General features: G+C 32.6%; 3 protein-coding genes and 1 long non-coding RNA gene across 5 annotated transcripts; 3 read left to right on the forward strand and 1 right to left on the reverse strand.

The window, feature by feature from the left end:
* The first annotated feature begins 2,453 nt into the window (after positions 1-2,453).
* LOC11434335 (probable protein phosphatase 2C 10) lies at positions 2,454-5,919 on the forward strand. Of its 2 annotated transcripts, none has more exons than XM_003593152.4 (5): positions 2,454-2,957; positions 3,644-3,883; positions 3,987-4,263; positions 5,243-5,397; positions 5,498-5,919. In XM_003593152.4, the coding sequence occupies exons 1-5, from the start codon at positions 2,922-2,924 to the stop codon at positions 5,633-5,635; spliced, it is 846 nt and encodes a 281-aa protein (XP_003593200.1). In that variant the 5' UTR covers positions 2,454-2,921; the 3' UTR covers positions 5,636-5,919. The 2 variants fall into 2 exon arrangements, with proteins under 2 accessions (XP_003593200.1, XP_039686141.1); XM_039830207.1 differs by lacking the exon at positions 2,454-2,957 and adding an exon at positions 3,021-3,367.
* A 2,239-nt stretch (positions 5,920-8,158) lies between these two features.
* On the forward strand, positions 8,159-11,573 carry LOC11421167 (ribosome biogenesis regulatory protein homolog). Its single transcript, XM_003593154.4, has 8 exons — positions 8,159-8,319; positions 8,408-8,558; positions 8,644-8,695; positions 8,777-8,905; positions 9,570-9,687; positions 10,746-10,929; positions 11,042-11,155; positions 11,259-11,573. Exons 1-8 carry the CDS (start codon positions 8,216-8,218, stop codon positions 11,400-11,402), a joined length of 996 nt encoding a protein of 331 aa, XP_003593202.2. The 5' UTR covers positions 8,159-8,215; the 3' UTR covers positions 11,403-11,573.
* A 584-nt stretch (positions 11,574-12,157) lies between these two features.
* LOC11418832 (monoacylglycerol lipase ABHD6) lies at positions 12,158-16,514 on the forward strand. Its single transcript, XM_003593156.4, has 5 exons — positions 12,158-13,859; positions 14,180-14,272; positions 15,633-15,703; positions 15,809-15,987; positions 16,310-16,514. Exons 1-5 carry the CDS (start codon positions 13,224-13,226, stop codon positions 16,465-16,467), a joined length of 1,137 nt encoding a protein of 378 aa, XP_003593204.3. The 5' UTR covers positions 12,158-13,223; the 3' UTR covers positions 16,468-16,514.
* A 3,729-nt stretch (positions 16,515-20,243) lies between these two features.
* LOC120578014 (uncharacterized) lies at positions 20,244-20,889 on the reverse strand. Its single transcript, XR_005643974.1, has 2 exons — positions 20,744-20,889; positions 20,244-20,599 (listed from the first exon to the last, which is right to left on the reverse strand). It is a non-coding gene; the product is annotated as an uncharacterized lncRNA (long non-coding RNA).
* Between the last annotated feature and the right edge of the window lie 4,303 nt (positions 20,890-25,192).

Raw genomic sequence — 25,192 nt, forward strand, 5'->3', positions numbered from 1 at the left:
CTTTTTCTATACCTTTATGAGATTTTGACTTGGCTTCCTTCCACCAGGCAAAAATTCATGCAATGCAACCAAGGGGTGTTGACCCTTTTCATATTTACAATATCATAAGCAAGAAAGTCTTACACAACACCAAAAATTGAATTGTATTTATTTTTATGCAAGAAAGTTTTATATCTTATATTCATCATCAATCGTTTGTTCTTAATATCAACAAAACAAGTTCAAATGTATGGTATTCAATTACATATACCTGTTGGGCGTGGAGTCTGACTCGTCTATTAAAAAGTAGATATTTTTTAAAAGAATTAATTCCTTGATAGAATCAATAAATTTACATTCATTATTGAAATTGTTTGAATATTTCTTTGAATAAAAATTGTTCACCATTTCATAAAGTAGTTGACATTGGTGTTGTAAGTACAAGTACCATTCATATAATAATAACATCAAAAGACATTGGATATACTCAGATGCGGAAGTGAACATGCAATTTTTCATTTCTCAACGTTTTGTCAGGGTAAATTTCGACATTATACTCTTTTAAATCAAAAAAGTAGTCGATAATGTTTGATTTATGATAATTAGTTAATTAATAAAAAATGCTAACAGACACCCTTAAAATATTGTTTAAGTAATCGAAAAGATAATTACTACATAAAAAACTTTCAAAAACATTTGCCTTGTATTTTAAAAACATAATTTCGTTTTTTAGGTTTTTTAAACAATGCTCTTAAGATACTATATGTTAACATCACCTTAATTAATTATAGTCAAGTATTATATTGAGAAATAAGTAAAATTCATCGGTCTAAAGTATATTTCATAAATTTTTTTTTTATTGAAATAAGTGTCATTCATAATTAGTATACAATTTTTATGAATATGTATCATAATGTATCACAAATAAAAATTCTAATTGAGTTCAACATCGTTTTTAAGACTAAACAGTAACATTGCCATTGTAATTTGACCATTTATCTTTTACTGGTATATAAACACTAGTGTATGGATTTAGAACAAAAAACAAAAGCTAGACTGCTAGAGAAGGAAACTTTTTGACTTTCTGAGACACTGTCAGCAAAGTCCATTAGAGTCGCACGAGATTCCTTGCCTTCAAAGTACTCTAGCAAATTTCTTGTATTCTTCCTTCTCACATTTGGCATTTATTGTCTTGTTTGAAAAAAGTTAAAAAAAAATTCAAGATTAAACCCATGACACTTTTTTGTCCATACTCAAAGATGACAAGAGAGTTTTAATGACTTACCTGAAAAAACTATACCAGCAGGGTTGACTTACTGAATGCAGTTCAATTATTAATACTCTTAAAACAAATTAGTCCTGCAAACCCAATGTGCAAACCAAATGTACAGTTAGTTCGAAAAAACTCAATTGGATTTCTCGTTCAAACGATTTTTTTTAAACTTTTACTTACTTTCTCATAGAACTTCGTATAAATAGATCATTTTCTCTTAGAGCACCTATATCCATGCCACCCATATGAGTGGTATAAGAATCTTAAAATAGAAAAGATAACTTTTTAAGCTTTTGAGGTATTGAAAGCACAATTTCCAAAGTTAAATTTTTTTATTTAGTTTTTTATCTTGTGCTCTTAGAATACAAGTTAACAAGACCCTAAAAGTAATATAAAAACACACCTATTATTAAAAAATAATAAAAGTGAGCAAAAATAAGAAATGGAAGCTAAGACACCGTAGAAATGCAGTGCCACCATGAAAAAGTAAAGACACGGTACTAATGAGTAATGTCAATTATCCATGCTACATCGACAAGATTGTATTTGGCTATGTTATACCACGGTGCAAAAGCACCAATAATTATGCTCTTAAGAACCCGAATAAGTGAGATTAATTAATGAATATATTTCGAGACGATCGGTTCTTTCTTATCGAGTTCTGCATAAACAAAGAAGTGCGATTCAGATGAATCCAGCTTAAATTTTTGGTTAAAACAATTTTTAGTCATTTTTTATTTACTTTGTATTCGTATCAAATTTTAAAATAGCAAGATTTTTGAGTTAAACATAAAAGAAAAATGCTAAGGAATGTCTTTGAAACGTCGGTTTAAGTTCTAAACTAGGTAATTTCACATTAAAAAGTGACGTGATTATTGATAAAACAAAAGTAAAAACTTTATGTTTCTAAGATAGACTTTACCTAAGGTTTCTTTAATCAAATTCCTTTAGAGCACTCATTAGTAGATAAAAAATAAAGGTCATGCTAACCAGTGTTCGGGACATGGACTAAAGAAGACAAAAGAAAAAAATTTAGACTAAAAAAGAAATTTGTTAAACTTTTAATTTGACTCCTTAACCGATGCTCAAAACACCGGTTAACATTTGGAAAAAAAAAAAAATCCAAAGTGCTGTTGGGGTCAGCACATCAAATAAAGATTAAAATACAAAAACAGCAAAAAGTCAACAAGGGCAACCTCTTCCTTATTTGTGTTTTGCAGCCATTGAAAAAACAAGACTTTCTCAATTCTCAACAATAATTTTTTTCATGGTTTCTTAATTCTCAATAATAAACAAAACCAGATGCTTACAAATTCTTTCCTATTAATAACCTCTTTTGTAGTTTCTATCAGAAATTCAGAATAAGCTTTTCTCTTCTGTTCTCAGTGATTGTTTTGTCTTTTTCTCTTCATTTCCGCAAGAGAACGGCAAAGTCCGTGACCACCCACTTCCTATAAAGATCTTACCTCTCATTTTTCAGGAAAAAGTTTAAATTTTTTGATTGGTTAGTGAGTTTTTCACTGAATTGATCATCTGGGTCTTGAAAATTATCATCTGAGTGAAAAAAATTCAGAGGTGTTTGAGAGTTGTGGATTTTTTGTTTTTGTTTTGAAAATTTTGGTTTTGAAGATTAGCTGAAGAAGTAGATGTTGAGACAGAGTTGAATTAAATGGATAGTCTCTGTTGCTTCAACTCTTCCCGAAAGGTGATGATTTTTTTACTTTTATTTTGTGTTTTTTTTTGTAGATTATTTTGTGTGTTTTGTTCTTAGTTTTGTGTTTGGAATATATATAAACATTTTCTTAACGTTGAATTAAGTTTTGGTGATTTGAGGATTGTCCCAAATTTAGTTTTAATTAGCTTACTTGATGAACAAAATTGAAACTTAGGATTGTTTTATGCTTTTGTGGGCATCAGCAACTACATAACAGTAGTGGATACTGTGTGAGGTTAACAATTAACATGGATATGAGCTTATGTAGCACGATCACTTTAGATTGAAGGTGTGTCTGGTGCGCGACATGACACTGACACATGAGGCACATTCAAACTACCGGTGTCGGCGTGTCTGTAAGTGACATGGCCGGTGTCCACGTCTGTGTTTATGCTTCATAGGTTGGTTATGCTAACTAAATTTAAGCATTTTATGTTTGTCTAATTTTCAGCTATGTTGTACTTTCATCTTGGATTGGCTCCATATATTATATTTTGGTTGTTGTACTGGTGTGGTGGCATTTTATGTTGGAGACTTAACCAACATTGACTACCTAGGGTATTTCTGTGTTTCATTTAATGAATGTGGTATCTATTGACATTTCTTGTAATGCTAATAATTTGTTAAAAGTGGTATATTCTTTTGTTGTTTTTGTATTTTAACTTGCAAAATTTTAGGGAGTTGGAGGACGTTCTTTATGCGGCTCTGGCAAAGGAAAGAGCCTTCAATGCCCTCTTAAGTATGGCTTTTGCTTAGTTGAAGGGACACAAGACCACACAATGGAGGACTTTCACGTTGCGAAAATCGTCCAGTTCAACGGGCGAGAGTTGGGACTTTTTGCTATATTTGATGGACACTCGGGTGACACTGTGCCTGCCTATTTACAAAAACATCTCTTTTCTAATATCTTGAAGGAAGTGAGTTATTCCATTCTTTTTTGTTATATGTTGTAATGTTTTTTGGAACAATTTTACTTTTGAATTGAAAATCTAACTCTTAAGTTATGATTGGTTATGGTAGGAGGATTTCTGGACTGATCCAAACAGTTCGATCATCGAAGCTTATGAGGCAACTGATCAGGCTATTCTTTCTCACAGTCCTGATTTGGGGCGAGGAGGATCAACTGCAGTGACTGCCATTCTAGTAAATAATCAGAAATTATGGATTGCAAACGTTGGAGATTCACGGGCAGTTCTGTCGAGGAAAGGCGTGGCTATACAGATGAGTATTGATCATGAGCCCAATACTGAAAGACGCATCATCGAGAATAAAGGCGGTTTTGTCTCAAACCTTCCAGGTTCTTTAATAAACCTTAATGTCTAATGAGATGTTGCTTACGTACATGTTCAATGTTTGATTTATCTTGTCATTCATGAAGTGTCACAGCTTACTTTGTTTATAAAATAATTTTCTACCATCAAATTGAAGTCTTATGCTACAACAGAGATTACCTTTCCATTGTTTATGAAAACCTGTGGATGTATTTGTTGATAACTTGATATTCATTCTTTGTACATCTTTATGGTTCATAAGGTGTGCACTTAAATAACAAACTTTAAAGTAAAATTACCGCCTATGACATAAAGTGTTGAATCGTCTTGAGAAGTCATGGATCATGTAGGAATCCATGTTTAGTCCCAGTTTAATCATGCTCTGATTTATGACATACCCTGAGCTTCACTTATTTAGAAAATTGGCCTGGGTCTATTGTGTTGCCTCAAAAAGCCCAACTTGATAATAACTATATGCTAGAGAATAAAGGGTGCTATAGTTTGACAAATTTAAGCAAAATTGTCACTAACAAATAACCATAACTTCCTAATCTTATTGATTTGATTCCTGCGTTGGATGCTATAAGGCCCAAAACAATTTTTTGTAATTGGGAGGTATCTCGCACCTTACAAGTCGGTTTTGTGAATTCTAAGTTGATACCAGAGCCTACCTTTGATCTATTGGACTATCTGTTATCAACCACTTGGGTCACGCTTCTGATATTGAGTCCTAGCATGAGGGGGAGTATTATTGAGTCTCACATTAGATATGATATGACCTAAAATATATTTACAAGTGGGAGATATCATTCACTGTAATTTTTTGAAGTTGAATTAGACTCGACCCAAATTTTGAAACTTATGATAAGATTTATTTAGGTGGTAGAGACCCAACATCAAACCCAAGTTTTGGCTTGTCAATGTAGAGGTACATTGGCACACATTGATGCTAAATCCTTCTTGGCCGAGTGTTTTGAACTTTCTCACTTGTGGATGTTATATCAGGAGATGTTGCAAGAGTGAATGGACAGCTTGCAGTTGCTCGGGCATTCGGAGACAGAAACCTGAAGTCACACTTGCGATCTGATCCAGACGTAAAACCCGACGATATCGACCAAGATACCGAGCTCTTGATACTTGCTAGTGATGGTCTATGGAAGGTAAGTAAAACCTTGAATTTATCTTGTGTCCGTAACTGTTTCTAAAATTATTATTCATCTTTGCACTTGAGTTTGAGTCTCAATTCATTACAATACTCAGGTAATGGCAAACCAAGAGGCAGTTGATATTGCATTGAAGATAAAAGATCCACAAAAGGCAGCTAAACAACTAATTGCAGAGGCATTGAAAAGAGAGAGCAGGGATGACATTTCCTGCATTGTAGTTCGTTTCAAGTGATTATACAAGTCCTTGCATTTGTTTGAAAATCTCATGAAATCAATTTATCAGTTTGGAATTTTATGCAACATATGTTTGCCCTTTTTTCCTATTTAAAATTCAATTTGAAGCTCTTCAATCCCATTAGGTGGTACCATTCAGTATTTCTTGATTTCTTATGTGTAGATTGACACAGTCATTTTTCTTTGTAATTTGCATTATAACATGAAGCAGTGTGAAGATGAACATTGGTTTTTATATTGACAATGGGAATTGGAATACATGAGTGGCTTTAGCTTGAGTAACTTGATCCTCGGCTATAATATACTCCCTCCGTCCCAAATTGTATGACGTTTTAGGCATTTCACACATATTAAGAAATGCAATTAATATTGTGTGGAAATGAGATATTATAAGTTGTTTTACAAAATTGTCCTTAATAAATAATATGGGAAAGATAAATGAAAGAATTGAAAGAAGAGAGAGTAATAAATAGCTAAGGTTATAATAGGAAAAGTAACATTAATGTTGCATTGGTATTGTAAAGCGGCATATAATTTGGGACAAATTTTTTTCCCTAAAGCGACATACAATTTGGGACGGAGGGAGTAAGTGACTATGTTTCTAATATTTCATGCGTGTGTTGTGTTGTGTATTTAAAAGTTATTTATAACTTGATTTCTGTTTAGTGTCATTCAACTATGCAAATGGCATTTGAACATGCATTCTATTATTTAGAACTAGTAACTATATTATGCATTCTATGAGTTGTTGCAGTGATGAGTTTTAGATAAAATCGTGTTATAACAATAACATACAACCAAAAAAAAAAACAAATAGTTGCTAAACCAGAATTTCCATTTAGTGTTAGCTTCAACCCAAATAAGAAAATTTATTTAGCAGCAACAAATAGAATTGTCAAAGAACAGAGAAAATCAGCAGGAGCAGAAGCACAAAAGCAGAGCAGGTGTTAGCAAACGTTCCTCGCTTCCATTTCATGTCCCTTGGCCTCGAATGACACACAAACACGTGAACTAGATTATAAATAAGAGATGCAACAACGGTAAATATTCAGTGCGTTCAGCATATTTTCACATCATGGAAGTGCTTATAGATAACACACACCTTAAAGAGGAAGGGGGGTTGGAAATCTCTCTGGAGTTTAGGGATTCCAAACCGTGTAAAAAAGTTTCTATGGAGAGTTGCGTAAAGTACTACCTGTACGAGAGAGATTAAATCAAAGACGAGGTACAATGTATTCCTCGATGCCCTTGTTTTGATCGACATTGTTTTATGGGATGTTCACTAGCACAAGAGATTTTGATAGGGTCATGTTTATGGCCGATACTAGAACCATTAGTTCATGTTGCAGAAGGTTTTGCTAAGATCATGTTTTGCCTATTGGACATGCTTGACAAAGGCAGTATGGCACAACTATCTATGACGGTGTGGATGACCTGGTGGAGGAGAAACAAAAAGTACCGGGAGGATCAACTGCCGTCGACGTTTAAAGTTTAATAAGCGTGCAAAGGAAGTCTTGGATGACTGGATTCGGTGCAGAAATAAAGTTGGGACTCCACCTCAGAATGTTGCACACAATTCAAATCATATCTAGCTGAAACCGAGACGCGGTACAGTCAAGTGTAATATTGATGCAACATGTTATTACGAGGATAATTTCTTCTGCATATCAGTGTGTGTTCACAATGACAAAGGTAACTTCGTAGCAGCGTTTACAAAGGAATTGAAAGGCAAATCTGATGTTCAGGAAGCAGAGGCCGCAGGCTTACTAGAGACATTGAAATGGCTGCAGGACTTGCATCTCACACCAGTGCAAATTGAGACTTGTTGCTTACAGATGGTCCAGAGCTTACGATTGCAAAGTTATGTAAGGAGATTTCCATTGCTATTACTAATTATGAGGTTAGTTTTATTAGTATATACAAGTTAAATCGAGTTGCACACGAGCTAGCTTGGCATAACGCTTCTTTGCCATCGATGAAGCACAATCGAATTAGGCATGTCTCAGTGTCAGACATGCGTTGGTGTCCAACACCGATATGACACCAACACTTATAACATTTAATTATGTGATTTTTTAAAATTATTATCGATGTTAGTGTACAATGTCTGTGTCGTGTCTAATATTTGTATTCGTGTTTCATAGCCCCTAAACATAGAACGAAATACACGACGTTTTCTAAAAAACAAATTAACTAGTAAATAGCATAAAGAAATAGAAGGAAAAACAAGCAAAAATATATATTTTTATTGTGGAAAGACTTTCAGAGATGCAAAGATTAACTAAACTGGTACAATGCTGCATGAAGGATCAAATTACTATTACGTAAAAAATCCTACATCCGAATAACGTGTACAAGAAGGTTGGAGGGTGAGATAAGAAATACTGTGTGCGTTATGAAGAGTGAGTTAAACAGAGAAGTGAGCCCACATTATTATCGGGGCGGGTCAGCCCACAAACATAACCGGGAGCTTACAATTCTATTTCATTTTGCCAAACAAACAAACAAACTATCTTATTTCTTTTATACCAAACAGTTTTAGGGTTTAGGTTAACTCTGAAATTGAACCAGAAAGAAAATGGAGATTGAGATGGAAGCCAAGAATTCTTCATTCGAGGTTGACCTCGGTAACCTAATGGCCTTAGACTCTCATCATTCCTACTACCCTTCTCAACAATCCAGGTACCACTTTCTAGCGCCGCCGCCGCCACTTCAATTTTCATTTTTCATATTTCAATCTTTGATACATGTTATGTTATTAATCTATTAGGGTTGAACTGGTGAAAGAGTGTTTACAAAAAGGCACTGAGTTAGTTCAAGCTATCGCTGATTCTCTCTTTATTTTACCCTCTACTCAAGATGTTGAAGGTCCTCTTGTTCAATTGCCTGCTCCATCCACCAGATTACCCAGAGAAAAACATGTATTTTATTAACCCTCCCTTCTTATCTCGTTCAATTCTTATGTTTACTTTCAATTATTTGCTCAAAGTTCTATAATGTTTTCAGCTTCCAAGGCCAAAACCTCCTACTAAATGGGACGAGTTTGCCAAAAAGAAAGGTTAGCTGTGCTGTGCTTTTTTTATTTTTATTTTGTTTTTTAATTATTTTACTACTTACTGAACTTAGTTTTGTTATGCAGGCATTATTAACCGGAACAAGGACAAACAAGTTTATGATGACCAATCTGGAACCTGGAAACGCAGACATGGCTATGATCGTGCTAACGATGAAGAAGCTATTCCTATTATTGAGGCTAAACCTACTGATGGTAAGTAATTCCACACGCAATCCCTAATCTTGAGCCTGTGCTGGTATTAATTTTTTTCTGGGTGGTTGTTGAGAAATGATATGTGGATACCCTTTTTTTGAACCTTTGGTTATCGCTATTGGGGGCAACTAGGAAATAGGTTTCAATTTTAACTTTGGATACTTCATGCGAGGCAAACCTATTTAACATGTGTGTACTAAAACAGTACAAATTAAAATAGACATTGAGTTAGATCTCCTTTGGCATGTTTAAAGATCCAACATCTAAATTAGGAACCGTAAAAGTGTCAGATCGTCCACAATGCTTGATCATAATGACCTTTCTAGAGCAGTATTCATGCCATTCCATGATTTACCCATCAGTTAGGACTTCAAAACTTGATAGAAGTTACTTTTGTTATTATTGTTTTTGGGTAATTTGTCGATTTTGTATTTGATTCTGTGCGTGATAATCTAGATCAAGTACTTTTATTGAAGTTTACATGTGTTGAATTCAAACTATTTATAAATGTTACAGGAACCTCTTGTTATATTCTTATGATTTTTCAGACTTATTTTAACATTAAATGTTTTCACGACTGAATACAAAATTCATACTTGAAATTCACATATTTACAGTTTTCTATGTAGTGCTATATCGCTAAAGACATTGTTACATTTTGCAGATCCAGATGAGGATCCTTTTGCCAAGAGAAAAGAAAACAAAAGGGGAAGAGTTGATAAAAATGAGAAAAATCGGATACAGAATTTGAAAAATGCTGCAAAGTTTGGGGCTTTACCTAGGTGACTCTCTTAACCATTTCCAATAACTAGCCTTGAGGTTTTCGTTGCATGGTTGCATTCTATTTATTTCTATCCATCATACATCATCTGCTCGTGCTTGGTGTCATTTATCTATTGCAAGTGTTAACTGTTTTACAAGTTTGTTGGAGAGTTTTGATATATTGCTATTTGTATACTTACATATATATTTGGTCTTTTTCCCTACCTTGCACATATTCATGCATTGTTTTCTGTCGATCACTTTGTCTGAGCTAGTTGTATCTGCAATGTTATTAATAATGAGTTTCTAGGAGCTATCAATTACTTTGTACAGGGTCCACTTAATTGCAGTTTAGCCTATATCGGGTGAAGATATCATAAAATGCGGTTGAACATACATTAAGCTTATCCAATCTATAGATTTGTTAATAATCACATGATTTTGTTTCTGTTTGTAATAATTCTCCATAAAGAAATTACAATTTTTTCCTCTGAACTATGTGAAAACTCCTTAGTCTGTTTAACAGTTTTGTAGAAATACCAGTTATGAGTCGCTATACGTCTACTTTAGACATTTTAACTTTATCCATAAGGGTACTATGCTTTAGTGATTTGGTAGTGCGTAAATATGTTAATTAGTTCCTTTATTAATTAGATTTGCAAATAATCACATGATTGTTTCTTTTGTAAGAATTCTCCATAAAGAATTTTCAATTTTTTCTCTGAACAATGCGAAAAGTCCTTAGTCTGTTCAAAGGTTTTGTATATATCAATGCTAGAAATACCAATTATGAGTAACCATGCGTCCACTACACATTTTAACTTTATCCATAAGGTTTCTTTGCTTCATTAATTCGTAAGTGCATAACTATGTTAATTAGATCCTTTGTTGTCTCATATTATGCTGCAAACAGTCACAGAAGAAGTTTAAAAGAATTGTGTTAATCGTCTAAATAACTACCAACAGTTATCTACTGTTGTGCAACTAGTTGTGACATACTCTGATTTCTTTGCATTCATTTACACCTGTAACAATTACAGTGGAATTGGGCTCTAAGTCTAAACAATTTACCATGCAGCCATGTTCAGCTGGCCGCGACATCTTTGCCTATAACAGGAACCCATGTACCACAAAAGAAGGTTACCAAGGATGAATTAGGCAGTGTAGCAGGTTTTGCCTCAACTGCCACAGCTAGTGGTGGGAAGTTTGACAAAAAATTGCCAGGCGAAAAGCCTCCAAAACATAAAGGAAAGAATCGAAAGGTGTGTACTGTACTCTTACAGAAATCAGTTTATCTTAACCTTTTAAATAATTATTTGTCTATAACTTTCATGTTATTGACTGATTAGCTTCCTTTGTTATCTTTTCGTCCAGTTCCTGCCGGTAGCAGAAGGAACAGGGGTAGGATCAAAGGAGAGGGAGCAAACTGAAAATATATTGAACAAGATCATGTCCAAGAATAATCATGATATACTCAATGTTAACAAGGTACATTCAAGTTATCAAGTATTTAGTGACATTGATTTCAATTGTTATAAAGTTTTACTAGTTGTTATTTTTTCTTTTCATAATTGTACCCTCTGCATTCTAGGCTGTCACAGTAACCAATGTGAAGATGGAGAAAAACCGAAGGAATGATAAATCGAAGGCTTCATCAACTAACAGCAAATTTAAAACTCAGAAGAAGCCTTTTAAAAAGGGAGGTGCCAAGAAAGGCAACCCAAAAGCACAGTAATTTTGATTTTTTATGGAATCTTGTAGTTTTTTGAAAACACTTTTCAGTGGTTTAATGTTTTGTAGAAGATTATTTAAAATATCTATTGTTATCCACTTTATATTGTCATTTAAGGCTTTCATCACAACATCAGGTACAACAAGTGATTATACTAGAAATTACTTATATTAATAGAGTAAACTTTTTATTTTTGAGCAATTAACTTTTTAACAGAGTAAACTTTTTATTTGAGCAATTTCATAGAGTAAACTTATTGTCATAACTTTTACTAAATAATAATGATATCTTAACACATTTATAATTTATTATCTGTGTGTACCCAATAGGATCTATAGTTTTTTTTTTGCATCCTTTTCAAAATAATATCAGCTTTTTTTATTTATTTTTTTATTATTTATTTTTTTTATCAATGATTGATATGATATTTTTTGTCTTGATTTTGGTATCGAGGTGGAAAGAACTTGATAGTTTAAAAGGTAAAAATATAAAAATATTGTCTTAGAAAATATGTATTCAATATTTTAAGTTTAAAAATTAATCTTTTCAATGCAAAATTTCTGTTTTAAGCTCCTTAAATTATGTCAGTTTAATCCAAAGGTAAATAAGTTGAACACGATTTAGTGAGCGTCGAATTTGAGTACTCTCCTTAAATTTTGTCGCAACATTAAGCATTTTTCTTATTAATATTACCAACTATTATACTCATCTCACTAGACTTGAGGTGTTATCTCTACTTTCTTTTTTCGGATAAATAAATGTAGGTAAGCTAATAGCTATGTTTGTCTATCTTTGGATGTGATGCTAGATTAGCAAAATCACTGATCTTTCGTATATTTCTTTCTTAATACTACTTCCGTGTTCTTTGGCTCCAAGTAGCCACACATGTGGGTGCGATTTTTATTTTTCTTTAAAATTCGAGATCATCCATGTTAGGTTTCAATATAACATATTTAGCGCACTTCACACTTGCTGGAACAATCTATCTTTCAAACATAAGTTCAACATATCACTTACCATCCGCTCTTTTGGTCGATAGACGTGATGACAACAAATATTGAAAATTCACACACAAGGTGTCTGATCAATTTTTTTTTTGGACATTTTTGCTAATTGAATTAGGACTTAGGACACTTACCATCTCTAATACCATTGTTGGAGAGTCCGAGAAAGTGTCAAGAATATGTCAATACATCAAGAATATTAGAGAGGAAGATGTAATATCTTCACCTGCAACCTTGAGACATTGGACACATGAGTTAATGCTGTCAACATTAAGCGAAAAAAACCATCGTTTATAAATAATATCAGAGTCCTAGTTCGACTTGATGGAAAAGCAGGGGAAGCGGGAACTTGGCTTTAGAAGTTTATAGACGCCACATCTATAATTTATTATGTTGGTTTTGGGACAGGTGTTTTATCTAACCTTGAAAGTTTAAATTAGAGATGTGAGATGTCCATGTTATTCTTGTTTTTGTTTTTATACGTTTTGTATTTACTTAATTAATAAAAAAAATGGAACATAGAAGAAGATGCATCATGTAACCGCTTCATGAATAGACAATCCGCAAACATTGCATTCCAAATCCATGTTGTGTTGAGTTGGCCTTATCTTGTCATCTTTGCTCACCGTCTTCATTTTCCATATTCATATCCATCTGAATACATAATGCAAAATTAAAAATTACCAAAAATACTTTTTCTCATCATCATATAAAAATAACACACCCATTTGAATTTCTTCAAAACCCATTTCAAATTCTTCATAAACATTCACATTAATCATACAAAGTTTCATTTTTGTTATTATATATTTTTCTTTCTATGTTGTCTAAGTTTTCAAAATGCGTCAGTTTTGCCGCTTCAAGAGACTGGTTATACCGTCATTCCTTCACCGTCGCCGGTCTCCGGTCCGTTGTGACCGATCTCGGCGACGGAACCACCATGCATTGTTGGGTGCCTAAGTTACACAACCCATGTAAACCATCTCTTGTTCTTGTTCATGGTTTTGGCGCCAATGCAATGTGGCAATATGGTGAACATCTTCATCATTTCATCAGACAGTTCAATTTATATGTGCCTGATCTTCTCTTCTTTGGTGGATCATTCACTTCAAGGCCAGAGAGGACAGAGTCTTTTCAAGCTTTGTGTTTGAAGAAGCTCATGGAGGCTCATGGTGTGAATAGATTGAGCTTGGTTGGTATAAGCTATGGAGGGTTTGTAGGGTATAGTTTGGCTGCTCAGTTTCCTGAGGTGGTGGAGAAGTTGGCTTTGTGTTGTGCTGGTGTTTGTTTGGAGGAGATTGATATGAAAAATGGTTTGTTTAGGGTTTCTTCTTTAGAGGAAGCTTGTAGTATTTTGTTGCCACAAACTCCTGATAGGCTTAGGGAATTGATGAGGTTGTCTTTTGTTAGGCCTGCTAGGGCTGTGCCTTCTTGGTTCCTTGAAGATTTCATTCGTGTATGTACAAATGCTTTTCTCTCTTTTATGATAATCGAGATCTATATGTAGCACTGACACTTTTGATTGAAGACATGTTTTGATAATCAAGATCTATATGTAGCACTGACACTTCTGATTGGAGACGTGTTAGGTGTATGTTTGACACCTGCACATTTTATTACATTCCATTACTTTTATTTTCTCAAATTTGAATGTTGTAGTGTCGTGTCCGGTGTCTGTGTGGCGTGTGCAGTGCTTCATAGATTAAGATCAACTGGTTTATATCACATTACCCCTATGATGATTTTATTCATGTATGTGATTATTAATTTTGACAGGTGATGTGCACAGATCACATTGAACAGAAGAGAGAGTTGCTTGAGGCAATACTAAAAGGTAGACAATTTTCCAACCTTCCAAAGATCAAACAGGTATATATATAATGTTTATTTATGTCCTCTCATTATGTCTTAAAAATATAGCCTTTCTTTATTTTTAAATTAAAACTCTAGCTTTCCAACCTAGTAGATATTGCTCAGTTGTCATTGATGTCGCTGTTTTCGATTGTGTTTGGATTTTTGGTTTGAATGAGGACAAACTTATGTTTGAGTGAATCTATTTCTCCGGGTGAATTGACTCAACAAGTTTCTATCAAACTGAAATCCAAACACATTTTTAGACCTTAATTAGACGAGGAGTTGAGACTCGAGTTACATCAGCAAAAGTAAATTGCCAAATATGAGCTGGACATTGCTCATATATATTATCACTGAACTACCACCTTCACAACCCATAGGTGCCAAAGCATCCACACAAAAATTAGCTTCATGATTTTAAATTTGGATGACACTTTCATTTCCCAATCCTTTTCCAACCAATGAAGAATGTGTTGTATCAACCTGGAACCTCTATCCCTCCCTGCCCTTCTTGAATTGAGGGTATTTGCCCTTGGAATCCATTTGAAGATCAACTCGTTTGAAACCACAAGTCCAAGCCAACTCCAAACAAAGCAACACTCCCCAAAGCTCCGAAATACACACACTACAATTCCCCAAATATTTGGAAAAAACCGCACAACCACTCACCATGCTCCCCTCGTAAGACATCGCCACAGCCTGCACTCGTGGTCCCCTTTGCCGCCCCATCCATGTTCAATTTCACCCAACCCCTTTGTGTGGATACCGCATAATGTTTTCAGTTGCTGCATTATTTTTTAAAGTGGCAACTTTACTACTTGCAATATCATGGCATCTCACCTTCATCTCCACATCAAGCCATGGTCTTAAAGAATAAATGAAGTTTTCATCATGATGACATTTATTCCTCCAAAACCATATTGCACAACAGGCCGTGGCCCAAACACCAGTCCACACCACCTCCTTGTGCCATCCCAATTCTGTCTCCATATTTAAGTTGATCCAAGACATGAGATTGCAATTGAAAAAGTCTTCTCTGCATTCCAATCTCAATAAATTCAGCCAAACTAACATCCTTAGAGGACAGTCTCTTAAGACATGTAATGTAGTTTCCTCAACGTCATTACAATGAAACCAATATGGTTCTCCCAAATGCATGTGATGCTTTCCACTATTAGTCTACGACCGGTCATGCTGCAGTAACCAAATGAAATTGCGAATCTGCTCCGGCACCTGCAGCTGCCAAATTCTCGACCACATCCTTCCAGTACATTGATTGATACACACACACACAAACACACAAACCAGTCAGTAGTACATTACAATTTATATGATTCACCTTTTGAATGTTGACAACATTTTGGTTTTATTGAAGAAACCGACTCTAATCATGTGGGGAGAGCAAGATCAGATATTCCCTCTGGAATTAGGAGCCAGATTAAAAAGGTGAGATTTCAACTCGATGGAAGTTCATGTTTCTGCTTATAATTTCATTGAAAACGTGCTTCGAATTAAACTAGTTAGCATGGACCTGTTTTCTCTTTGGAGCAGGCATATAGGTGAAAATGCTCAAATGGTGGTCATCAAGAATGCAGGGCATGCATTGAACATTGAAAAGTCCAAAGAATTTGCTAGACACTTGAAGTCATTCCTCATCGATGCAGGGTCGCGCCCCTCCTCTCCACCTACTTTGAAGGAGCAAATTCAAAAGACATTTTGGTTTGATTTCAGTAAGTCATAGTACCTGTGTTTTTGGCAAGGGCATCAAGATGATGAATATTTCAAATTCTTTTAGCTTTTACAAAAAGCTAAAACCAATTAACACATCCAATTTTCCAATATATCTTAGTTTGTGAAGGGAATTACTACTTTTACTTGGTTGGTTTATTGCAAGCAAATGCTTAGTTAGACCAAGTTTATTTCTTCCCTTTGTTGGTCATGCTTGGTGGTGGAGGAGCTTCTTTGTATATATTTTTAAATAGAATTTCAGATGATATATATGTATGTATAGGATCTCAATATATAAATAATACTTATTTTGTGCAATTGCAGTCAGGTATAGATCAGGATGGGGTGCATTGGCATGGTGTGTTGCTTTATTATTATTGCAGCCAATATTCGAAACCAAATTATTTGTAATACTTCTCATCATTTTTCTTCTAAATGCCTCTCTCAGTTTCCTCTTCATTCCTAATAAACACTTGAGATGAACCAGTTGCAGAGATACATTATTTGCTGCACCACTTATATTTCAAAAGACAAAATTATGCCCGTGGTACCTTAATTTTTTTTTTAATAGCAAAGAGAACTTTTAATAAGTATAAGATTAGACTAAGTACAAGGAGTACTAGATCCACAGTATAAGATTAAAATTTTAATATTCTTGAATTGAATTTTTCATGTAATATTATGTTTTGTCGGTCTTTTTTAAAAAAAAAAATTTTAATATTGAAAAACTGACATAGAAATGTCAAATACTATATATATATATATAGGGCATATCAAGTGAGAGGAGTAGTTAAAATGAGAGGATGAAAAAAATTAATCTGAACTATTGAATTAAAATCAACGCTTCAGATTTAATTGCTGGTGACTTATGTGCTTTAATATTTGCTCAATTTCTCCATCATCTCTTCCTTTACTCATTTCCAGTTTCAGTTTTCTTCATCTCCTTTTTACTGTATTCTTCTCCACTTGGTTCATCACTAAAATACATTTTTAGCTGTTCTTTCATTAATTTAACAACCAAATAATGCAATTTAAAAGTAATATGAAATTATAATAATCTAGAACATCAAAACATAAATCCAAAAACAAACAGGAACAGCGCCGACAAACTCTGACGATTAGGAACTCCGGCGATAGGAAATGGGATCTAAATAATTTCTGAATAAAATCAAAGCTTTTTGTTTAAAGGAAGGGAATATTTTTTGTTTTTCCACAATCAAAATTCATCATTACCCCCAATTTCTATTAACCCAAATTCTCTTTTATAATTTTATTTAAAAGTCATGATTTTTAATTTAGCAAAGACAATGGAAGGAAGAAGATGAAATGAGAGAGAGAGCGAGAGATCAGAAGCGCGTATGCATCTAACAACTAAATCCATCCGAACTCTTTGATTGGATCTAAGGTAATTCTTAATTTAATTTGTTGATATTGATGAGAGGAAAAAATGTAGAAGCAGAAGAAGATGAGGGTAGGCGAGAGTGGAGAAGATGAAAGGTAGAGGTTGTAGTGCATGACCCTTTTTAAAGAGCAATTAAATTTAAAGCGTTGATTTTGATCAAATGGTTCAGATTAATTCCTCTCATTCTAACAGCTCTTCTCTTTTGATATGCCATATATATATATATATATATGGGAATGCTACAACACACCCTTCAATTTATATGAAGGTGTGTGTTAGCATAGAACACCTTTTTGTTAGGACAAAACTAACCAACATTCCTTTTTGAAAATAAGCCAAGCTGAAGGGCAAATATGTAATTCAGAGATTATTTTTAATATTATTACTATTATTCCAGTTATTCTCTCCCTTCTCGTCCAAAAAAAACAAAAATTATCTTCTTCCTCAATCAACGCAGGTGCAAGGAAAGAAAAAAATTGGGGTTTCTCACCTAGGATCACTGTATTTTAATTCTCTAATCAACACCAAGTTCTCTTATTATTCAATTGTATGTATGCTTTCATTAGACACTTTCCTTTAAACAAAAAAGAAACTATTTTTTTTTTTTTTAATGTTTTCATGGAAGAAAGACCAATCGAACCTAAGAAAAAATATACATAAGATAAGAGAGGTGTTCCTGTTTTGGAGAATTAGACATCAAATTTTTTCTTCAAAATTGTCCTTTTCTTCTATATTCTTTCTCGTTTCTGACTTGTAAGTCTGAAATCCATGAGAGCCTAACGGAGTGATGGTGGAGGGTGGAGAGAGAGAGAGTGAAATTTGCTCCAGGGAAGAAGGGACCTTCAAGAGTGGTTGGAATGGAGCAGTTTGTGAAAGCAAAGAATAGAGGAAGAAGATTGAAAAGGAGAATAACCGGTAATAGAAAATGATAAAAATAATGTGTAAATTACATATGTGCCCTTCATTTTGGCATGTTTTCAAAAAGAAATGTTGGTTAATTTTATCAAAAAAGTCTTCATAATTGTGGTTCGATTCTCTGATTTTTTTTTGTTAATTAAAAATATTTAAAATTTCTATAATTGTTTAAGCAATGTCACATCCAAACACTTCAATTTATGTAGGTACTTTTTAATGTACATATCCAAACATATATAGCTTATAAAGTATGAGAGCTTATGATGTAAGCTCTAATGTTATAAACCCTAATGCTATAAACATCTATATAAGATGTTTATCCAAACGGGACCTTTGTCTATGTAAACTTGTTAGCCGGACCTCTTTTTTCTTATGAAGTGTGTTTGTTGATAATTATTTTTATTGATTGGATCTCTTTTATATTGATTGTAAATTTTACTCTTTTTTTTTTAATTTCTTTTATTGAATTTTGTTGCCTTATAAAAAACACACACATGGACTCAAGCTGATTTGGTAGGCACAACAGAAGTAAAAGTGAATTATTTGCATCCCTGATTGTTTTTGTTGTCGTCGTTGTTTAGTGGCTAATTATAATTTTGTAAAGACATTCTAGTTATCCATAACTTCTATGAAACTCAACAAAACTTCTGACGCTATTAAACGTCATTAAAAAGTAAGAGAAATATAAATTGAAGAGTTTGCAAATGAAAAGTATAATAATATTATGACATGAAAATAAACAACCATTTTTGACCTAACTATTAAAATTAGGGAAATATTAACGGGTGTTTAGGAACACTTCTTAAGATATTTAAATGGTAATTTTTTATAAAAATTATTGTATTTAATGCATTGAAAATTAAAATAATTGATTTTTTGTGTGGATAATTTCTTGAATTAAAGAGTTTAGTTCAACTGCGTAGGAGGTTATTAGCTTAAGAGGAGGAATTGAAGGGTGAATGCCGTGCACTTTTATTACCCATTGTTTTGTCTGTTGATGTAAATGACAAGTGGATTTGGCAACTTCATGTCTATTCAAAATACAACGTTACTTGCGTCTCCAGTTTGACTATAAGGGATTAACCTTAAAACAATGATCACACTACACTCATTTGGCACAAGGAGGTTCCTTTAAAAGTCATAATCTTTGCTTGGCATTTATTACACAATCGCCTTCCAACAATAGACAACTTAATCAAGAGAAGGATTCTTCAACTGAATTCATATTATTGCTCAGGTGGTTGCGATTCTCAAGAAGACATCGATCATCTGTTCTTGACTTAAGATTTTTTTGGTCAAATTTGGTATGCAATTTATACTTGGCTAGGACTGGTTTCAGTCAACTCAGCGCATGTAAAGGACCACATTCTTCAGTTCAGATCGCTGGGGGCTTCTCAAAAAACACTCGTTCTGATTTTTATTTGACATAGCTTTCTTGTGTTTGGACTTTTTGGCATGAGAAGAATGCTAGAGTTTTTCAACAAAAAGGGTACTCCATTAAACAACTCATAGAAAAGGTTAAACTCCAATCCTTCTAGTGATTGAAGACAAATCATCATAGTTTTGATTTCACTTACCACACCTGGTGGTTTAAGCCACTCTCATGTTTAGGAGTTTTTATTTAGTTTCGATTTCTTTTATTCTCTTTAGTGTTTGCATGATTTTTGGCTATATCATTAAGTTTTTGTTCTTGGTTTTCAGATGCGACTGATATTATTTTTCTCTAGTCCTTCTGCGGCATATCTTGTGCTTGAACGACTAAAATTCTGGTTAGTTTATTCAATATTAGTTTCTTCAAAAAAAAAATTCTTGAATTCGAATGCTTAAAAATGTATCGTAGATACCCGTTAACAAGGCCCTAAAAATTATTTTTATAGGTGGTGGAGCTGGAAATAAGGTGTGATATGCCTAAGTTGGATGTCAACATGATTACCTCTAAAATTAAGAGAGAATAAGACAATATAAATAATATTCATTGTTGTCTTACATAATCATAAATGAAAGGTTCCGGAAATTAGGAAAAGAAAAAAAATTAATTATTTGGGTGCCCATACAATATTTAAATGACATATTTTGGAAAAATCTATCATAGGCATATTTCACATTTATTTTTCTAGCACAATAAATCATTCTTCTTTGCCATGCATTTTTGTACTCCCCAGGATCTAGGACTCAAAATAGATCCTCAAATTGAGAAAGATTACTGACAAATTTACATACGTGATCAATGCATTTAATAGCTAATAAGTTGTTCAAGGATTTTGGACAATCATCATCAGTTTCACATTTAATATGTGCTGTAATGAAAAGAGATAATAAAATTAATATGTGCTGTAATGAAAAGAGATAATAAAATAATGTTATCAAAACATGATAAAAGATTGTGTACGAACTTATGAAGCAAAGAAGAAAATGTGAATAAGATAAAAGAAAAGGCTTACCACCACGAACTTTCGCTGATAAAATAATTAAGAAAATAAATATATTCATAGCATAAAAAAATTTGAGAATTTCAACCATATTTTTTTTCTTTCTACTTTGCATGTATAAAGTAGAATATGGTTTGATATTTATAGTGTATAAAGTTTATGCTGTTTTATAAATAATTAAATAGAGTTTTTTTTTGTTAACCTTGAGATTCTCATAGGAATGTGATCATAGTAGTATGGAGTTTGACATGAGATAAATATAGTATGAATAAGAATTGTTCTACCATGAGTCGAACCAGCGTTCTCCCAAATGATATGTTGTTTGTTGGAGTTCATTAACCACTTGAGTTTAATCACTTGAAATAGATTTTTTAGTCTTTCATGATAGTAAAAAGAACTTTTTCTTTTTTGACCTTTCATCAATTATTCATGATCTTTCAAAAAAAATAAAAAAAATCAATTATTCATGATTTTACTTTAACCGTTCATGATAGTATAGAGATTTTCTTTTTGGACTATGTTAAAGTTATTTGTTGAAATAATTTAGCATTGTGGTGAGAACATGTTTATGTTTGGGTCCTATAATACTCGAGGGATTAGTCTCCGCAGTTGCGCACAGAGGATACCCAATTTATACAAAAAAAAAGAACATGTTTATGCACAAGTGTAACGTTTTGTCGGATCAATTTTTTGTTGATAATTTTTTTTAGAAGAATCTAAAATGGATTAAAAAACCAAAAAACTTAGGGTCTGTCTGAAACACTTCTTGAAAACTCTTAGTTTTTAAAAATTTTAAAATTAAAAACTTGCTTGATTACAATGTTCTGTAATATTGTTTTTAAAAACTGTATTCAATTTTCTGGTTTTTAAAAGCAAAAAATCAAAACAGCCTAAACATGTTTTGCATTCAGTTTTGACTTTTGTAACCAAAATTCAGAATTAAAAAGACACGGAAAATTGTGCAGTTTTCATTAATGGTAGAACCTTAATACAACATCAGTTCATTTTTAATTTTCACAACTTTGTTATTTTTTTCCTTGGATAAAAAACTCCAACATTCATTTTAACGTGATATGATCTTGCTTTGCCAAACAAGTTTTTATTGTCTCTTCTCCAAAATTGTTTTTGAAATTGAGAGTACGAAACAACTTTTTTTATTATTTTCTTTTTGTAAACAGTTTTTTAAAATTGATTTTAAAAATATAATTTAAAAACTAAAAATCAAAATGCATTCAAACAGCCCATACCCATAGTCTGTCGAGCACAAAGAGTGCTAGAGAAGAACTAAGAGGATAAAGTATTTGTTACATCAATATTCCAAAACAAGTAAAGCTAACGCCAAAGCCACAACAAGCTTGCCAAAGAACACAAAAACACTTAAACAAAAAGAAGCCACCATGTGTGGTAACTGCGGAATATTAGGATGGTTTGCCTTCAACCACCAGAAGGATTATAACTTAACTTCAAAAACATGGAGCCAGAAAAATACGCAGCAGCAGCAGCGCAATTGACAAAAACTTCAAAAAAAAAAAATCATGACTATGGTATGAAGTTCATATGAAGATTAAGCAGAAGAAGAAATGTAAGGTGGAAGATGAAGAAAAGGAAAACAAAATTATGAAGATTTCTGGATTTTTGTTTTGTTTTGTAATTTGATTTTGAAGTTTATTTTTTTAATGATTTTGAGTTTTAATTTTTCTAGGCAAGATTATGAATATGAGGATGAAGATGGAGAAGATGATGAGGGAAGAAGAAGATGGAAGAATTTTTATTTTTAAATTTACATTTTTTCAACTTCTCGTTTTCTGTTTGGTCCCTCTTCTTATGCGACTCATCATCTAGTTTGTCACGTCCGCGTCGTCAGCCACGTTATCCTCCGTTAACCACATGTATGTTTTTGTAACAGAAGCTAACAGAAGGGACGAAAAGCAAAACGCTAACAACTTTCAAGGACGGATTTGAAAAAAAAAAAAAAAACAGGAACGAAAAGCAAAAAACATGCCAAATTAAAGAGACGATGTACATATATAAACCTAAAATTAAAATAATAAATATTCAAATGAAGCAATGGGCAAGCCATTGGAAAAAACCGGCGAACAAAAATAAAGTCAGGGGAGGAAGACGATGATAAAGAAAAGAAAAAAAATATAGTTTTTAAAAAAATGTTTTGTTTTGTATTAGGTAAATTAAATAAAAGTGTAAATGATTTGGTTAATTGTGATTGGTGTGTGTTAGAAGGTGTAACCTATAACATTTCTAAAAAAAAAATATGTAGGATTTTGTGGGAATGCGCATTCTCCACCTTCTCACATGAGAATAAACTCATGGAAATAATAGAAGTTATAAGTTACTTCATTCCCAAAAACCTTTATATCTAAATTTTTTTTTTTGTCAAACTTTCAACATATAATCATTCTCAATAATATCATTTTTAAAGTTGAAACAAACACCTCCTTAGTAAAATGATTTTTCAATTAATTGCAAGTGGAAAATCAATGGCATGCAATCCGCCTACATTCGCAGCATTAGTGCAAAAACTTAATTTTTTTTTGTTGGTTACTTGACATTGTTTCTATTGAAATGTAATCACTCTGTCCTAAATTGTATGACGTTTTGATCATTTTACACGTATTAAGAAATGTAATTAATTTTGTGTGGGAAAGAAATATTATGAGTTGTTTTACAAAATTGTCCTTAATAAATGATATGAGAAAGATAAATAAAATTGAATTGAAAGAAGAAAGAGTAATAAATAATTAAAGATATAATAGAAAAAGTAACATTAATGTTTCATTGGTATTGTAAAATGACATACAATTTGGGACAATTTTTTTTCTTCCTAAAGTGACGTACAATTTAGGACGGAGAGAGTATATAAATAGACTTCCCAATTCACATGCATCACCGTTGCATTCCAAAACATTTTACCTATGTTTTAACATTGCCTTCTCTTAAGTGTGAGTGAATGAAATATAATTTCCCTTTTTACCATCAACAGAATAAGAAAATAATATTAAATATATTTTCTTCGAAGAAAATATATTGCCAACATTGGGCTAATTTCTACCTAAAAAAAGCTAATTTCAGTAGTGGATCTATCAACATATACTCTTGCCCTTTTGGTAATTTCAACCCAAGGGTTCTAAAATAAATAAAAATAACTAAACCCTAATTCACACTAACCTTTTCTCGACGAAATGACAACTCCTCTCATTCTCGAAGAAAACAATTTGAGTGCTATGATCTTTGACGACTTGTTCAACGATAAAGTTCAGATGCCCGACATGTTGTTTCAAGGTAACTATTTCCTCCTTATGCGAACTTTATCATGTTTTGAATTTTGTTTGAAACAAGACCTTTTTTGAATTTAACACGGCAAGCCAAGGCAAGTTTACAAAGGGACCCTATTTTTTTATTTTATTTGAGGGTCTATTTTTTATCGTCAAGTGCTGTGCATCATTCTTTCTTTGTATCTGTTTCATGCAAAGCAAAATCGTAACATTCATCTACTTTTTATAAACTTAAAAAATCTTGATACCCTTTTGTGATAATCGATTGGTATCGTAATTAAAGGTGCAAACAAACCCTGTTGTTTATGCATAACTAGTGCAAAAAATCTGAATTTTTTATTTTTAGTCATAGTTTTTGGGTGCCGCATAGGGTTTGTTACTCTCCTCCATAAAAAAAAAAATGAGCATTTTGAGAAAAAATATTCTCCCTACAATTACCTTTAGAATTATTTCCATTTTTTATTTCCTTTCCCATATTCTTGGGATTTTAAATCAACCATGTATAATTTTCCATAATAAAATGTTAAAATGTTTTTTTTTTTTGCTTCAGAACCCAAATCAATCTAACATACCTGTATCTAGCATCTAGGCAAAGAGGAGAACATTAAAGGAAAGAAAGTAAAAAAAAAACAATATGAAAATGAAAGTGAATTATTTTGTTTAGTTGTTTGGTAGTGAAATTAAAATTTGTTGAAGCTTTTCCTCATTTGTGTGATTGTGTAAAAAGTATATTTACAAGATCACATAAACACCACAAATAAAAAATATAATGAGCTGGAGACTTATTGTAAATAAATAAAAAGTTCGAGAGATTGATTGAGATCAATTAAATAAATGTTTAAAAATTAAGATATAAATATATACACAATAGATACTTTATGTATTTGTCAAAAAAAAAAAAAAAAAAAAGGATACTTTATGTAATACAAGCATATTATTGGGAGAAATATACAATAGATATTTTTTTGGTCAAATATTTTTGTACTATATCTTTTCATTTATAAGATATATGATTTATAAGTGTATATTAGCTAAACGATTTTTCAGACATAGTATATTCCCTAAAAAAAATGACATAGTATAATTAGCAAGATTTTTAGTAACGTAGTATTTTGACTTTTTGGTCATTTCAGTCAAAGTGCCATTCTTATTCAGCTAAACAAAAGTACTT

The sequence above is a fragment of the Medicago truncatula genome, chromosome 2 (assembly GCF_003473485.1).
Source record: "Medicago truncatula cultivar Jemalong A17 chromosome 2, MtrunA17r5.0-ANR, whole genome shotgun sequence".
NCBI lineage: Eukaryota > Viridiplantae > Streptophyta > Magnoliopsida > Fabales > Fabaceae > Medicago > Medicago truncatula.

Excerpts from the sequence above, each read along its gene's own strand:
- LOC11418832 (XM_003593156.4), top strand. The coding sequence starts at position 13,224 with ATGTTGTCTAAGTTTTCAAAATGCGTCAGTTTTGCCGCTTCAAGAGAC. Across the intron at positions 14,273-15,632 it reads ACCTTCCAAAGATCAAACAG|AAACCGACTCTAATCATGTG; the intron begins GTATATATATAA and ends GTTTTATTGAAG. Across the intron at positions 15,988-16,309 it reads GACATTTTGGTTTGATTTCA|TCAGGTATAGATCAGGATGG; the intron begins GTAAGTCATAGT and ends GTGCAATTGCAG.
- LOC11421167 (XM_003593154.4), top strand. The coding sequence starts at position 8,216 with ATGGAGATTGAGATGGAAGCCAAGAATTCTTCATTCGAGGTTGACCTC. Across the intron at positions 9,688-10,745 it reads AAGTTTGGGGCTTTACCTAG|CCATGTTCAGCTGGCCGCGA; the intron begins GTGACTCTCTTA and ends TTTACCATGCAG. Across the intron at positions 11,156-11,258 it reads ATATACTCAATGTTAACAAG|GCTGTCACAGTAACCAATGT; the intron begins GTACATTCAAGT and ends TCTGCATTCTAG.
- LOC11434335 (XM_003593152.4), top strand. The coding sequence starts at position 2,922 with ATGGATAGTCTCTGTTGCTTCAACTCTTCCCGAAAG. Across the intron at positions 2,958-3,643 it reads GCTTCAACTCTTCCCGAAAG|GGAGTTGGAGGACGTTCTTT; the intron begins GTGATGATTTTT and ends GCAAAATTTTAG. Across the intron at positions 4,264-5,242 it reads TTTTGTCTCAAACCTTCCAG|GAGATGTTGCAAGAGTGAAT; the intron begins GTTCTTTAATAA and ends ATGTTATATCAG.